We start from the raw sequence: 12,837 nt of genomic DNA, 5'->3' as shown, positions 1-12,837 counted from the left end.
TCTTCTTCGTCCGAGGAAACTGCACTCCCTGACTCTGCCAGCAACAAAACAGGCCTAGGACATGTTGACGTTTCCCCTGCCTCCACCTCCCACATTCCCTGGGACAGGGGCTGGGCCAGAGCCAACCACAACACCCCGGAGGCTCTCTGCAAGCCAAAAATGCCCTCCCAGGAAGAGTTGGAAGGGACCTTGGAGGTCTTCTAGTCCAGTGTTTTTCAACCAGTGTGCTGCGAGACATGGTCAGGTGTGCCGCGAAGCTCAGAGAGAGAAATAAAACAAGAGAGAGAGAAAGAAAGAGAGAGAGAGAGAAAGAAAGCAAGAGAGAGGGAGAAAGAAAGAAAGAGAGAAGAAACGAAAGAGAGAGAAAGAGAGAAAGAAAGCTAGAGAGAGAAAAAGAAAACAAGAGAGAGAGAGAAAGCAAAAGAGAGAGAGAGAAAGAACAAGAAAGAACAAGAGAGAGAGCAAGAGAGAGAGAGAGAAAGAGAGAGAGAGAGAAAGAGAGGGAGGGAAGGTGGGAGAGAGAAAGACATAGAGAGAGGTAGGAGAAAGAGAGAAAAAAAGAGAGAAAGGAAGGGAGAGAGAGAAAAAGAGGGATGGAGAGAGAGAAAAAAGAAGAAGGGAGAGAAAGAGGGAGGGAGAGAGAAATAGAGCGAAAGGGAGGAAGAGAGAGAAAAATTTTTTGTCCAAACTTTTTTTAGCCACCCCCCCTCCTCTCAATTTGCCCCTGGGTTTTGTAAATGTAAAAAATGTGCGGTGGCTCAAAAAAGGTTGAAAATCACTATTCTAGTCCAACTTTCTGCCTAGGCAGGAAAACTTATACCACTTCAGACAAATGTTTATCTAACAGCTTTTTAAAAACCTCTAGGTTCTGGGAGCATTGGCATCCTTCCGTCTTAAAAGACCATGGTTATCTTGCTCTGGATTCCTCAGAGTCCCCAGCCAAAAAAGGTTCGCCAAAGCAGTGATGGTGAACCTTTTTTTCCTTGGGTGCCAAAAGAGTGTGTGTGCACGCGATTGCACATGCGCGAGTGGCCACACCCTTAATTCAATGCCTGGGGAGGGTGAAAACAGCTTCCACTGCCTCCTGGAGGCTGGAAATGGCCTCTTTCCCTACTTCTGGTGGGCCCAGTAGGCTTGTGTTTCTCCCTTCCCAGGCTCCAAAGGCTTCCCTGGAGCCGGGGAGGGTAAAAATGCCCTTCCCACATCCCGCCGGAGGCTCTCTGGAAGCCAAAAACACCCTCCCAGAGCCTCTGTGCGAGCCAAAAATCAGCTGGCCGGCGCACACATGCACATTGGAGCTGAGCCAGGGCAACAGCTCGCGCGTACCAGCAGATATGGCTCCGCGTGCCATCTGTGGCACCCGTGCCATAGGTTCGCCATCAATGGCCTATAGGTTTTTAACCACTCCATTTTGGATCTGAGCTAATTTTTTTTCAATTAGTTTTCCTAGCGTCCCTGCCGGGATCTCCTGGTGGTCTCCCATCCCGGCACCAAAACAAAGCGCCTTGATCCAGGAAGTGTTGAAACTCGGATGTCTTGGAAACGGGCGTGGGTTTGGAGTGGAGATAATAAAAATAATAATAATAATACAGTGTTCCCTCGATTTTCGCGGGGGATGCGTTCTGAGACCGTCCACGAAAGTCGAATTTCCGCGAAGTAGAGATGCGGAAGTAAATACACTATTTTTGGCTATGAACAGTATCACAAGACTTCCCTTAACACTTTCAACCCCTAAATTGCAATTTCCCATTCCCTTAGCAACCATTCAGATTATTACTCACCATGTTTATTTATTAAAGTTTATTTTTAAAAAAAAATATATTAAAAGCAGACGAAAGTTTGGCGATGACATAGGACATCATTGGGTGGGAAAAACCGTGGTATAGGGAAAAAAACTCGTGAAGTATTTTTTAATTAATATTTTTGAAAAACCGTGGTATAGACTTTTCGCGAAGTTCGAACCCGCGAAAATCAAGGGAACAGTGTAATAATAATAATAATAATAATAATAATAATAATTTAGGAGATACTCACCTGAGTTCTTCCCGCCTTCTCTGGATGGACGCGGAGGAGCATCCTTTATTCCGGTAAGTCGCCAAACATTTGGCCACTTCCCGCTGCATGTGCTGCGTCTTCATCCGGCGCAGCTCAGCCCGGTGTTTCTCTTGCCGTTCTCGGCATTCCCACTCCCGCAAAAGCAACCTAGACACAAAGAGACTGGAGTTGACGCCACGGGGAGACGCTCCAAGGATGCTGACCCAGGTTGTCCTCGACTTAACAATTCAAGAGCCGGGGTGGCGCAGCAGGTAGAGTGCTGTACTGCAGGCCACTGAAGCTGACTGTAGATCTGTAGGTCAGCGGTTCAAATCTCATCACCGGCTCAAGGTTGACTCAGCTTTCCATCCTTCCGAGGTGGGTCAAGTGAGGATTGTGGGGGCAATAGAATGCAGCTGCGAGAGCTATCATGGGCTTTCCTAAACATGCCCATGTCACACCAACACTCCGCAGTCTGCATTGGTTGCCGATCAGTTTCCAGTCACAATTCAAAGTGTTGGTTATGACCTATAAAGCCCTTCATGGCACCGGACCAGAATATCTCCGGGACCACCTTCTGTCGCACTAATCCCAGCGACCGGTTAGGTCCCACAGAGTTGGCCTTCTCCGGGTCCCGTCGACTAAACAATGTCGTTTGGCGGGACCCAGAGGAAGAGCCTTCTCTGTGGTGGCCCCGGCCCTCTGGAACCAAATTCCCCCAGATATCAGAGTTGCCCCCACCCTCCTTGCCTTTTGTAAGCTCCTTAAAACCCACCTCCTCTTTTATCCCCATATGGGAGGGGACATTAATGGTCGACCTGTGGCCTTACTCCCAAGTTGACCCTTGTTCCTTAGTTGTCTGGCAACTCTGCTCATGCACGCATTGGGAACAGGCTCCAGCTGATGTCTGACTCAGGAGGCAGCTGAGAATTGTCATACGGCCCCGGCTCCACCTCTGCCTCCAACGCAGAGCACTCGTCAGAACCTTTCCCACACTCCAGGACTGGCTCATGCTCCTCCTCAACCTCCTCACTGCCCAGGTCGGCTGCCTTTTCCGGCCCTGTTTCCTCCCAGGAGATTCCTAGAGAGGCCCCAAGGAGGCTTCTCTCTGCCTTTTCCGGCCCTGTTTCCTCCCAGGAGATTCCTAGAGAGGCCGCACAGAGGCTTCTCCCCGCCTTTTCGGACCCTGCTATCTCCCAGGAGATTCTTACAAGGGCCCCCACGGAGGCTTCTCTCTGCCTTTTCCGGCCCTGTTTCCTCCCAGGAGATTCCTAGAGAGGCTGCACAAAGGCTTCTCCCCACCTTTTCCGACCCTGCTATCTCCCAGGAGATTCTTAGAGGTCCCATGGAGGCTTCTCTCTGCCTTTTTCAGCCCAGTTTCCTCCCAGGGGATTCCTAGAGAGGCCGCACAGAGGCTTTCCCCCGCCTTTTCCGGCCCTGTTTCCTCCCAGGAGATTCCTAGAGAGGCTGCACAAAGGCTTCTCCCCACCTTTTCGGACCCTGCTATCTCCCAGGAGATTCTTACAGGCCCCATGGAGGCTTCTCTCTGCCTTTTTCGGCCCTGTTTCCTCCCAGGAGATTCCTAGAGAGGCTGCACAAAGGCTTCTCCCCACCTTTTCGGACCCTGCTATCTCCCAGGAGATTCTTACAGGCCCCATGGAGGCTTCTCTCTGCCTTTTTCGGCCCTGTTTCCTCCCAGGAGATTCCTAGAGAGGCCCCACAGAGGCTTCTCCCCACCCTTTTCCAGTTACAGTTTCGGAGGGTCAGATTTGTAAGTGGAAAATGGTTCTTGAGAAGAGGCAAAAAAATCTTGAACACCCGGTTCTTATATAGAAAAGTTCATAAGTAGAGGCGTTTGTAGATAGAGGTACCACTGTGTTGATAATTCTTCTGTTTATAACTGTTCTCTTCTATTCTGTGATGGTTCAGCTGTGAGTGAATCTGATGACCCTAAGCTCCGCTGAAGACGTTATCTAGCCTGGTAACAAAACGTTTGAAAACCAACCCACAAGTTCGGAGAACAAACCTTTTTGCCCTCATTCTAAACCCAAGCTACCGATATTCTCCACTTTTACAAAGCCGAATGATTTTTATTTTATTTTTTTGCAGGGGAACTTTGAAAGCAACCCACCGACTTACCTGTTCGCTTCCTGTCTTTTATCAGACGTCTTGGTGGACATCACTTGAGGACACAAGGACGGTTCAAAATCCGGACAAGACTGAGCCCTCCAGTGTAGGCTCCAAAGCTGCCGGAGGCCTTGGTATAAATCTTCCTGATCCTTCTTCTCCTCGGCTTCCGAAAGAGGCTGAGAGCTACTGGAATGAAGGTGGAATGGCTTGCAAACAGTCGGTTTTCCTGCAAAGGGTAGAGATAGGCAGCCCTCGATATACAAACAGCTCACTTGAAACATAGAAACATAGAAGACTGACGGCAGAAAAAGACCTCATGGTCCATCTAGTCTGCCCTTATACTATTTCCTGTATTTTATCTTACAATGGATCTATGTTTATCCCAGGCAGGTTTAAATTCAGTTACTGCGGATTGACCAACCACGTCTGCTGGAAGTTTGTTCCAAGGATCTACTACTCTTTCAGTCAAATAATATTTTCTCACGTTGCTTTTGATCTTTCCCCCAACTATCTTCAGATTGTGTCCCCTTGTTCTTGGGTTCACTTTCCTATTAAAAACACTTCCCTCCTGGACCTTATTTAAGCCTTTAACATATTTAAATGTTTCGATCATGTCCCCCCCTTTTCCTTCTGTCCTCCAGACTATACAGATTGAGTCCGTGAAGTCTTTCCTGATACGTTTTATGCTTAAGACCTTCCACCATTCTTGTAGCCCGTCTTTGGACCCGTTCAATTTTGTCAGTATCTTTTTGTAGGTGACTGTTTGAGGTCACAACAGTAGTGGCAGGGTTCAATTTTTTTTTACTACCAGTTCTGTGGGAGTGGACTGGTGGGCGCAGCAGGGAAAAAGACACTGCAAAATCTCCATTCCTTCCCCACTCCAGGGAAAGGTTTATTTATTTATTCACTTATTTATTCAATTTTTTAATGCCGCCCTTCTCCTTGGACTCAGGGCGGCTTACAACATGTTAGCAATAGCACTTTTTAACAGAGCCAGCATATCGCCCCCACAATCCGGGTCCTCATTTGACCCACCTCGGAAGGATGGAAGGCTGAGTCAACCTTGAGCCGGTGATGAGATTTGAACGGCTGACCTACAGATCTACAGTCAGCTTCAGTGGCCTGCAGTACTGCACTCTACCTGCTGCGCCACCCAGGCTTAGGTTACTGCAAAACCCCAATTTCCTCCCGATCTTTTGGGACTCGGAAAGCAGAGAATGGATGGGGGCGGAGTCACAGGTGGTATCTACTGGTTCTCTGACCTCCTGAAAATTCCTGCTACCAGTTCTCCAGAACTAATCAGAAACCTACTGAATGCCACCTCTGAACGGCATGGAAGAAAGTGACTTATGACTGTTTTTCACACTGAACGTAGAATTATTTATTAATTTAATTTAATTTAATTTAATTTAATATTTATTTATTTATTTATTTACTTATTTATTTATTAGATTTGTATGCCGCCCCTCTCCGTAGACTCGGGACGGCTCACAACAGCAATAGAACAATTCATAACAAATCTAATAATTTAAAAACATCCTTGTGATCAGACTTTGGTCACTTGGCAATTGGCATGTATTTATGACCGTTGCAATGCCACCTGTAAAGTTCTCAACCAAAGAAAGCCAACGTGGGAAGCCAGATTCGCTTAACTACCCTCCTAGTTGCTTAATAACTGAACTGATTCACTTAAGGGGACCCAGGGGAAGAGCCTTCTCTGTGGCGGCCCCAGCCCTCTGGAACCAACTCCCCCCCCCGAGATTAGAATTGGCCCCACCCTCCTCGCCTTTCGTAAGCTTCTTAAAACCCACCTCTGCCGCCAGGCATGGGGGAACTGAGATACTCTTTCCCCCTAGGCCTTTACAATTTATGCATGGTATGTTTGTATGTATGTTTGGTTTTATAATAAAGGGGGTTTTTTTGGTTGTTTTAATATTGGATTGTTACATGCTGTTTTTTATCACTGTTGTTAGCCGCCCCGAGTCTACGGAGAGGGGCGGCATACAAATCCAATAAATAATAATAATAATAATTATTATAAAATGGAGCACAGCCCTCTTAACTTAGCAATGGACATTGTGGTCATGTCAAGGGCTATCTGTACACTAAGAGTCCTGGTGGCGCAGTGGTTAGAATGCAGTGTCGCACATAAATTCTGCACACGGCCACTAGTTCGATCCTCCCTGGCTCAAGGTTCACTCAGCCTTCCATCCTTCTGAGGTGGGTCAAGTGAGGACCCAGATTGTTGGGGGCAAGAGGCTGGAAAGCACTGTGAAGTGGTATACAGTGTTCCCTCCATTTTCGCGGGTTCGAACTTCGCGAATAGCCTATACTACGGTTTTTCAAAAAATATTAATTAAAAAATACTTTGCGAGTTTTTTTTCTATACCATGGTTTTTTCTTGCCAGATGATGTCATATGTCATCACCAAACTAATAATATTTGCAAATAAATAACAAAAAAATAATTATTGTTAATAAATAATTATGTTTATAAATATCAGGATCACTAAGTATCTTATTCAGTGGTGACTACCAGTAATAATGGTGAGTAAATGGTTGTTAAGGGAATGGGAAATGGTAATTTAGGGGTTTAAAGTGTTAAGGGAAGGCTTGTGATACTGTCCACAGCCAAAAATGGTGTATTTACTTCCGCATCTCTACTTCGTGGCAATTCGACTTTTGCGGGCGGTCTCAGAACGCATCCCCCACGAAAATCGAGGGAACACTGTATAGCAGTAAACTGCACAAACTAGAAAGAGGGCTGAGAAAATATCTACAGACCCCTCGCATGCTGGATGTAAACTGTTTCAACGTCTCCCCTCTGGATGCTGCTATAGACCAACGCAGGCCAAAACAATTAGACATAGGGTCATTCTTTGTCAAGTGGACCGGCTGAAATTGAAGCCTTATTTGAAAAGAAACCATCACAAAAACAACATATGTGATAGAAAAAAACATGCTCTTTCTAATGAAATAAAAGTGAAGATGATTGAAGGTGAGAAAACAGAGATAGAAAAAAACCTTGCTCTTTTTAATGAAGATGATTGAAGGGGATGAAGCAAAGCTCTCTGCTTTCTCACCTTCAATCATCTTCATTTTTGTTTCATTACAAAGAGCCCTTTTTTCCCTATCATATATGTTAGTTTTGTGATGGTTTCTTTTCAAATAAGGCTGCAAAAATCAGTCAAGTAGACACCTGGTCCACTTTTATTTATTTATTTGTCGTACAAATATAGTATTGTATTGTAGTATGTTTAACATAATACAGTGGTACCTCATCTTACGAACGCCTCTTCTAACGAACTTTTCAAGATACAAACCCGGTGTTTAAGATTTTTTTGCCTCTTCTTCCGAACTATTTTCACCTTACGAACCCAAGCAGCTGCTGCTGGCATGAAGGGGTTTCTTCCCCTCCCCTTTTTTGAAGAAAGAAAAGGGAGGGGCAGCTTGGAGGAGTAAAGATTTTGCATGCTTGCAAAAACACTGAAACGGTGCCTTTTTAAGAAAGAAAAGGGAGGGGCAGCTTGGAGGAGTAAAGATTTTGCATGCTTGCAAAAGCACTGAAACGGTGTCTTTTTAAGAAAGAAAAGGGAGGGGCAGCTTGGAGGAGTAAAGATTTTGCATGCTTGCAAAAGCACTGAAAGGGTGTCTTTTTAAGAAAGAAAAGGGAGGGGCAGCTTGGAGGAGTAAAGATTTTGCATGCTTGCAAAAGCACTGAAACGGTGTCTTTTTAAGAAAGAAAAGGGAGGGGCAGCTTGGAGGAGTAAAGATTTTGCATGCTTGCAAAGGCACTGAAACGGTGCCTTTTTAAGAAAGAAAAGGGAGGGGCAGCTTGGAGGAGTAAAGATTTTGCATGCTTGCAAAAGCACTGAAACGGTGTCTTTTGAAGAAAGAAAAGGGAGGGGCGCCCCCCTTGCCTTTCTTCCTTCCCACTCACCCTTTAGCCTAGCCTTGCTTCTTCCACCCGCCCCCTTTAGCTGCTCCTCCCTGTCCTCTGTTCGCCTCCCTTCTAAAGTTTGGGATTTTCCTGAAGGATTTGCACGCATTATTTGCTTTTACATTGATTCCTATGGGAAACATTGTTTCATCTTATGAACTTTTCACCTTACGAACCTCCTCCTGGAACCAATTAAGTTCGTATGATGAGGTACCACTGTATAAGTAAAAAAGTAGAGATAGAAAAGATAAAAAAGACATTTGGACAGGAACGGTAGGCACAAAGGTGCACTTATGCACGCCCCTTACAGACCTCTTAGAAAAGGGGAGAGGTCTATTGTAGATAATGTAAGGTTGAAGATTTTGGGATTGGGGGAAGAAACGACAGAGTCCGGTAGTGAATTCCAGGCGTTGACCACTCTATTGCTGAAATCGTATTTTCTGCAGTCTAGTTTGGAGCGATTTACATTTAGTTTGTATCTATTGCGTGCTCTTGTGTTGTTGCTGTTAAAGGTGAAGTAGTCGCTAAGAGGGAGTACATTGTGATGTATGATTTTATGAACAACAGTTAAATCAGTTCGGAGGCGGCGTAGCTGTAAATTTTCTAAACATAGTAATTGAAGTCTGGAGGAGTAAGGTAATTTGTTGGGTGAGGAGGAGCGGAGGACTCTTCTTCTGAAGTATTTCTGGACTCCTTCAATTGTAGTGTGGATTCCATACAGGTGAGCTGTATTCAAGAATTGGTCTGGCAAATGTTTTGTATGCTCTGGTTAGCAGATCAGTGCTTCTAGAGAAGAAGCCGCGTAGAATTAAGTTTGTGGAACTCCAAATTCTAAACAATTTGCTGTGATTCAGTCCTTTGTGCCTTCACGGCCAGCACTTCCTTTCTTCAGGGCTTTGAGATGCAGATTGAGATGGGCTAGCCGGGAAGGAGGGGGGAGGGACTTTTCCTCTGTAAAGATTTCTTCTTGATGCTTGCTTGAGGTTAATTTTAAGCCTCTGAGCTTACGGTTTGAGTTTAAGCTTTGGAAGAAGAGGGAAAGAGATTTTCTGGACTTAAGGGGAGAAAAGTATCTGGATTCTACACCTCGGATTGTGGCTGCTGAGATTCTTTGTTTCGTTACGGAGCTGCTGGAAGAAGGTGAGTGGAAAAGGGTACATTTGTAGCACACTAGACAACTCACCGGGTCTGATGATGATTGCAGGTAGTCGGGGCTCCGTTGCTTTCCAAGCCTTCTTTCGCTTTGTTGTATCCTTTGTGGCTTTTTGCTTAGGAATTCTCCCCTCGGGATCTTTGCAATTTCGTATGGTTTCTTGGGCTTTTCGCTCAGAAAATCTCTCCTCTGGATCGCCTGATGTCTTTCCCTTACTTTTCTCTACTTTTTAAAAAAAGATTTTAACTGTTTTCCCCCCATTTCTGAACATTTATTTCCAACAGGCCTAAAGATATTGACCCGTTTAGTAGGGTCTATATTGGTATTATCTGTCTCGTCATCTTTCAATTTTCTGACTACTTTCTCCAATTGGTAGCTATGGTTTATCACCTGGTGTGGTGTCTTATGTTTAATGATTATAATTATGATCTATGGCATATGACCTATCACTTTGTGGTTTGTATGTATGCCGAGAGCTCATGCACCAGAGGCAAATTCCTTGGATTTCCAATCATACTGTGCAGATATGTCTAAGTAAACCGAGAGGAGGTGGCACAGTGGTTAGAAAGCAGTACTGCAGGCTACTTCTGCTGCCTGCCCAGAAGTTTGGCAGTTCAAATCTCACCAGGCTCAAGGTTAACTCAGCCTTCCATCTTTCCGAGGTTGGTAAAATGAGGACCCATAGCATTGGGCAGCAATACCCTGTAAACCAGTTAGAGAGAGCTGGAAAGCCCTGTGAAGTGGTATATAAGTGCTATTGCTATTCCTTCCTTCCTTCCTTCCTTCCTTCCCTTTCTCCCTCCTTCCCTCAATTCTTTTCCTTCCTTCCCTCAATCCTTCCTTCCTTCCTCTCCTTTCCTCCTTCTTTCCTTCCTTCCTTCCTTCTCTTTCTCCCTCCTTCCCTCAATTCTTTTCCTTCCTTCCCTCAATCCTTCCTTCCTTCCTTCCTCTCCTTTCCTCCTTCTTTCCTTTCTTCCCTCCCTCCCTCTCCTCTCCTTTCCTCCTTCCCAGTGATTAAAATGCAATATTTCAGGCTAACTCTGCGGTTCAATCCTGACCAGCTGAAGGTTGACTCAGCATTTCACCCTTCCCAGGTGAGTAAACCGAGGACCTAGATTGTTGGGGGCAAAAGGCTGTCTCTTTAAACAGCTTAAACAGGGCTGCAAAATCCTGTGAAGCGGTATACAGTGGTACCTCTACCTAAGAAATGCCTCTATTTATGAACTTTTCTAGAAAAGAACTGGGGGTGTTCAAGTTTTTGTTGCCTCAAGAACCATTTTCCCATTTCAAACCCGACTCTCTGAAACTGTAACTGGAAAAAGCAGGGAGAAGCCTCCGTGGGGCCTCTCTAGGAATCTCCTGGGAGGAAACAGGGCCGAAAAACGCAGGGAGAAGCCTCCGTGGGGCCTCTCTAGGAATCTCCTGGGATGAAACAGGGCCGAAAAAGGCAGGGAGAAGCCTCCGTGGGGCCTCTCTAGGAATCACCTGGGATGAAACAGGGCCAGAAAAGGCGGGGAGAAGCCTCTGTGGGGCCTCTCTAGGAATCACCTGGGATGAAACAGGGCCGGAAAAGGCAGGGAGAAGCCTCCGTGGGTCCTCTCTAGGAATCTCCTGGGATGAAACAGGGCCGGAAAAGGCAGGGAGAAGCCTCCGTGGGGCCTCTCTAGGAATCTCCAGGGAGGAAACAGGGCCGAAAAAGGCAGGGAGAAGCCTCCGTGGGGCCTCTCTAGGAATCACCTGGGATGAAACAGGGCCAGAAAAGGCGGGGAGAAGCCTCTGTGGGGCCTCTCTAGGAATCACCTGGGATGAAACAGGGCCGGAAAAGGCAGGGAGAAGCCTCCGTGGGTCCTCTCTAGGAATCTCCTGGGATGAAACAGGGCCGGAAAAGGCAGGGAGAAGCCTCGGTGGGGCCTCTCTAGGAATCTCCAGGGAGGAAACAGGGCCGAAAAAGGCAGGGAGAAGCCTCCGTGGGGCCTCTCTAGGAATCTCCTGGGATGAACCAGGGCCGGAAAAGGCAGGGAGAAGCCTCCGTGGGGCCTCTCTAGGAATCTCCAGGGAGGAAACAGGGCCGAAAAAGGCAGGGAGAAGCCTCCGTGGGGCCTCTCTAGGAATCACCTGGGATGAAACAGGGCCAGAAAAGGCGGGGAGAAGCCTCCGTGGGTCCTCTCTAGGAATCACCTGGGATGAAACAGGGCCGGAAAAGGCAGGGAGAAGCCTCCGTGGGTCCTCTCTAGGAATCTCCTGGGATGAAACAGGGCCGGAAAAGGCAGGGAGAAGCCTCTGTGGGGCCTCTCTAGGAATCTCCAGGGAGGAAACAGGGCCGAAAAAGGCAGGGAGAAGCCTCCGTGGGGCCTTTCTAGGAATCACCTGGGATGAAACAGGGCCAGAAAAGGCGGGGAGAAGCCTCTGTGGGGCCTCTCTAGGAATCACATGGGATGAAACAGGGCCGGAAAAGGCAGGGAGAAGCCTCCGTGGGTCCTCTCTAGGAATCTCCTGGGATGAAACAGGGTCGGAAAAGGCAGGGAGAAGCCTCGGTGGGGCCTCTCTAGGAATCTCCAGGGAGGAAACAGGGCCGAAAAAGGCAGGGAGAAGCCTCCGTGGGGCCTCTCTAGGAATCTCCTGGGATGAAACAGGGCCGAAAAAGGCAGGGAGAAGCCTCCGTGGGGCCTCTCTAGGAATCTCCTGGGAGGCAACAGGGCCAGAAAAGTCAGGGAGAAGCCTCCGTGGAGCCTCTCTAGGAATCTCCTGGGAGGAAACAGGGCCGAAAAAGTCAGGGAGAAGCCTCCGTGGGGCCTCTCTAGGAATCTCCTGGGATGAAACAGGGCCGAAAAAGGCAGGGAGAAGCCTCGGTGGGGCCTCTCTAGGAATCTCCTGGGAGGAAACAGGGCCAGAAAAGTCAGGGAGAAGCCTCCGTGGAGCCTCTCTAGGAATCTCCTGGGATGAAACAGGGGCGAAAAAGGCAGGGAGAAGCCTCCGTGGGGCCTCTCTAGGAATCTCCTGGGATGAAACAGGGCCGAAAAAGGCAGGGAGAAGCCTCCGTGGGGCCTCTCTAGGAATCTCCTGGGAGGAAACGGCCAGAAAAGTCAGGGAGAAGCCTCCGTGGGGTCTCTCTAGGAATCTCCTGGGATGAAACAGGGCCGAAAAAGTCAGGGAGAAGCCTCCGTGGAGCCTCTCTAGGAATCTCCTGGGAGGAAACAGGGCCAGAAAAGGCAGGGAGAAGCCTCCGTGGGGCCTCTCTAGGAATCTCCTGGGATGAAACAGGGCCGGAAAAGGCAGGGAGAAGCCTCCGTGGGGCCTCTCTAGGAATCTCCTGGGAGGAAACAGGTCTGGAAAAGGCAGGGAGAAGCCTCCGTGGGGCCTCTCTAGGAATCTCCAGGGAGGAAATAGGGCCGGAAAAGGTGGGGAGAAGCCTCTGTGGGGCCTCTCTAAGAATCTCCTGGGATGAAACAGGTCTGAAAAAGGCAGGGAGAAGCCTCCGTGGGGCCTCTCTAGGAATTTCCAGGGAGGAAACAGGGCCGGAAAAGGCAGGGAGAAGCCTCCGTGGGGCCTCTCTAGGAATCTCCTGGGAGGAAACAGGGCAC

General features: G+C 47.8%; 1 protein-coding gene across 2 annotated transcripts in view; it reads right to left on the bottom strand.

Moving 5' to 3' along the window:
* Positions 1 to 12,837, bottom strand: part of TSGA10IP (testis specific 10 interacting protein) — a 38,397-nt gene that overhangs the window by 11,575 nt on the left and 13,985 nt on the right. For both annotated transcript variants that reach the window (XM_070766330.1, XM_070766331.1), the window contains exons 4-5: positions 4,174 to 4,390; positions 2,035 to 2,202 (exon numbers count right to left, since the gene is read on the bottom strand). In XM_070766330.1, the coding sequence (XP_070622431.1) occupies positions 2,035 to 2,202; positions 4,174 to 4,390 (385 nt within the window). The remainder of the gene's footprint in view (positions 1 to 2,034; positions 2,203 to 4,173; positions 4,391 to 12,837) is intronic.

The sequence above is a fragment of the Erythrolamprus reginae genome, chromosome 13 (assembly GCF_031021105.1).
Source record: "Erythrolamprus reginae isolate rEryReg1 chromosome 13, rEryReg1.hap1, whole genome shotgun sequence".
Classification (NCBI taxonomy): domain Eukaryota; kingdom Metazoa; phylum Chordata; class Lepidosauria; order Squamata; family Dipsadidae; genus Erythrolamprus; species Erythrolamprus reginae.
The sequence above is the reverse complement of the archived record's forward strand: the minus strand, read 5'-3'. Positions and strand labels throughout refer to the sequence as shown.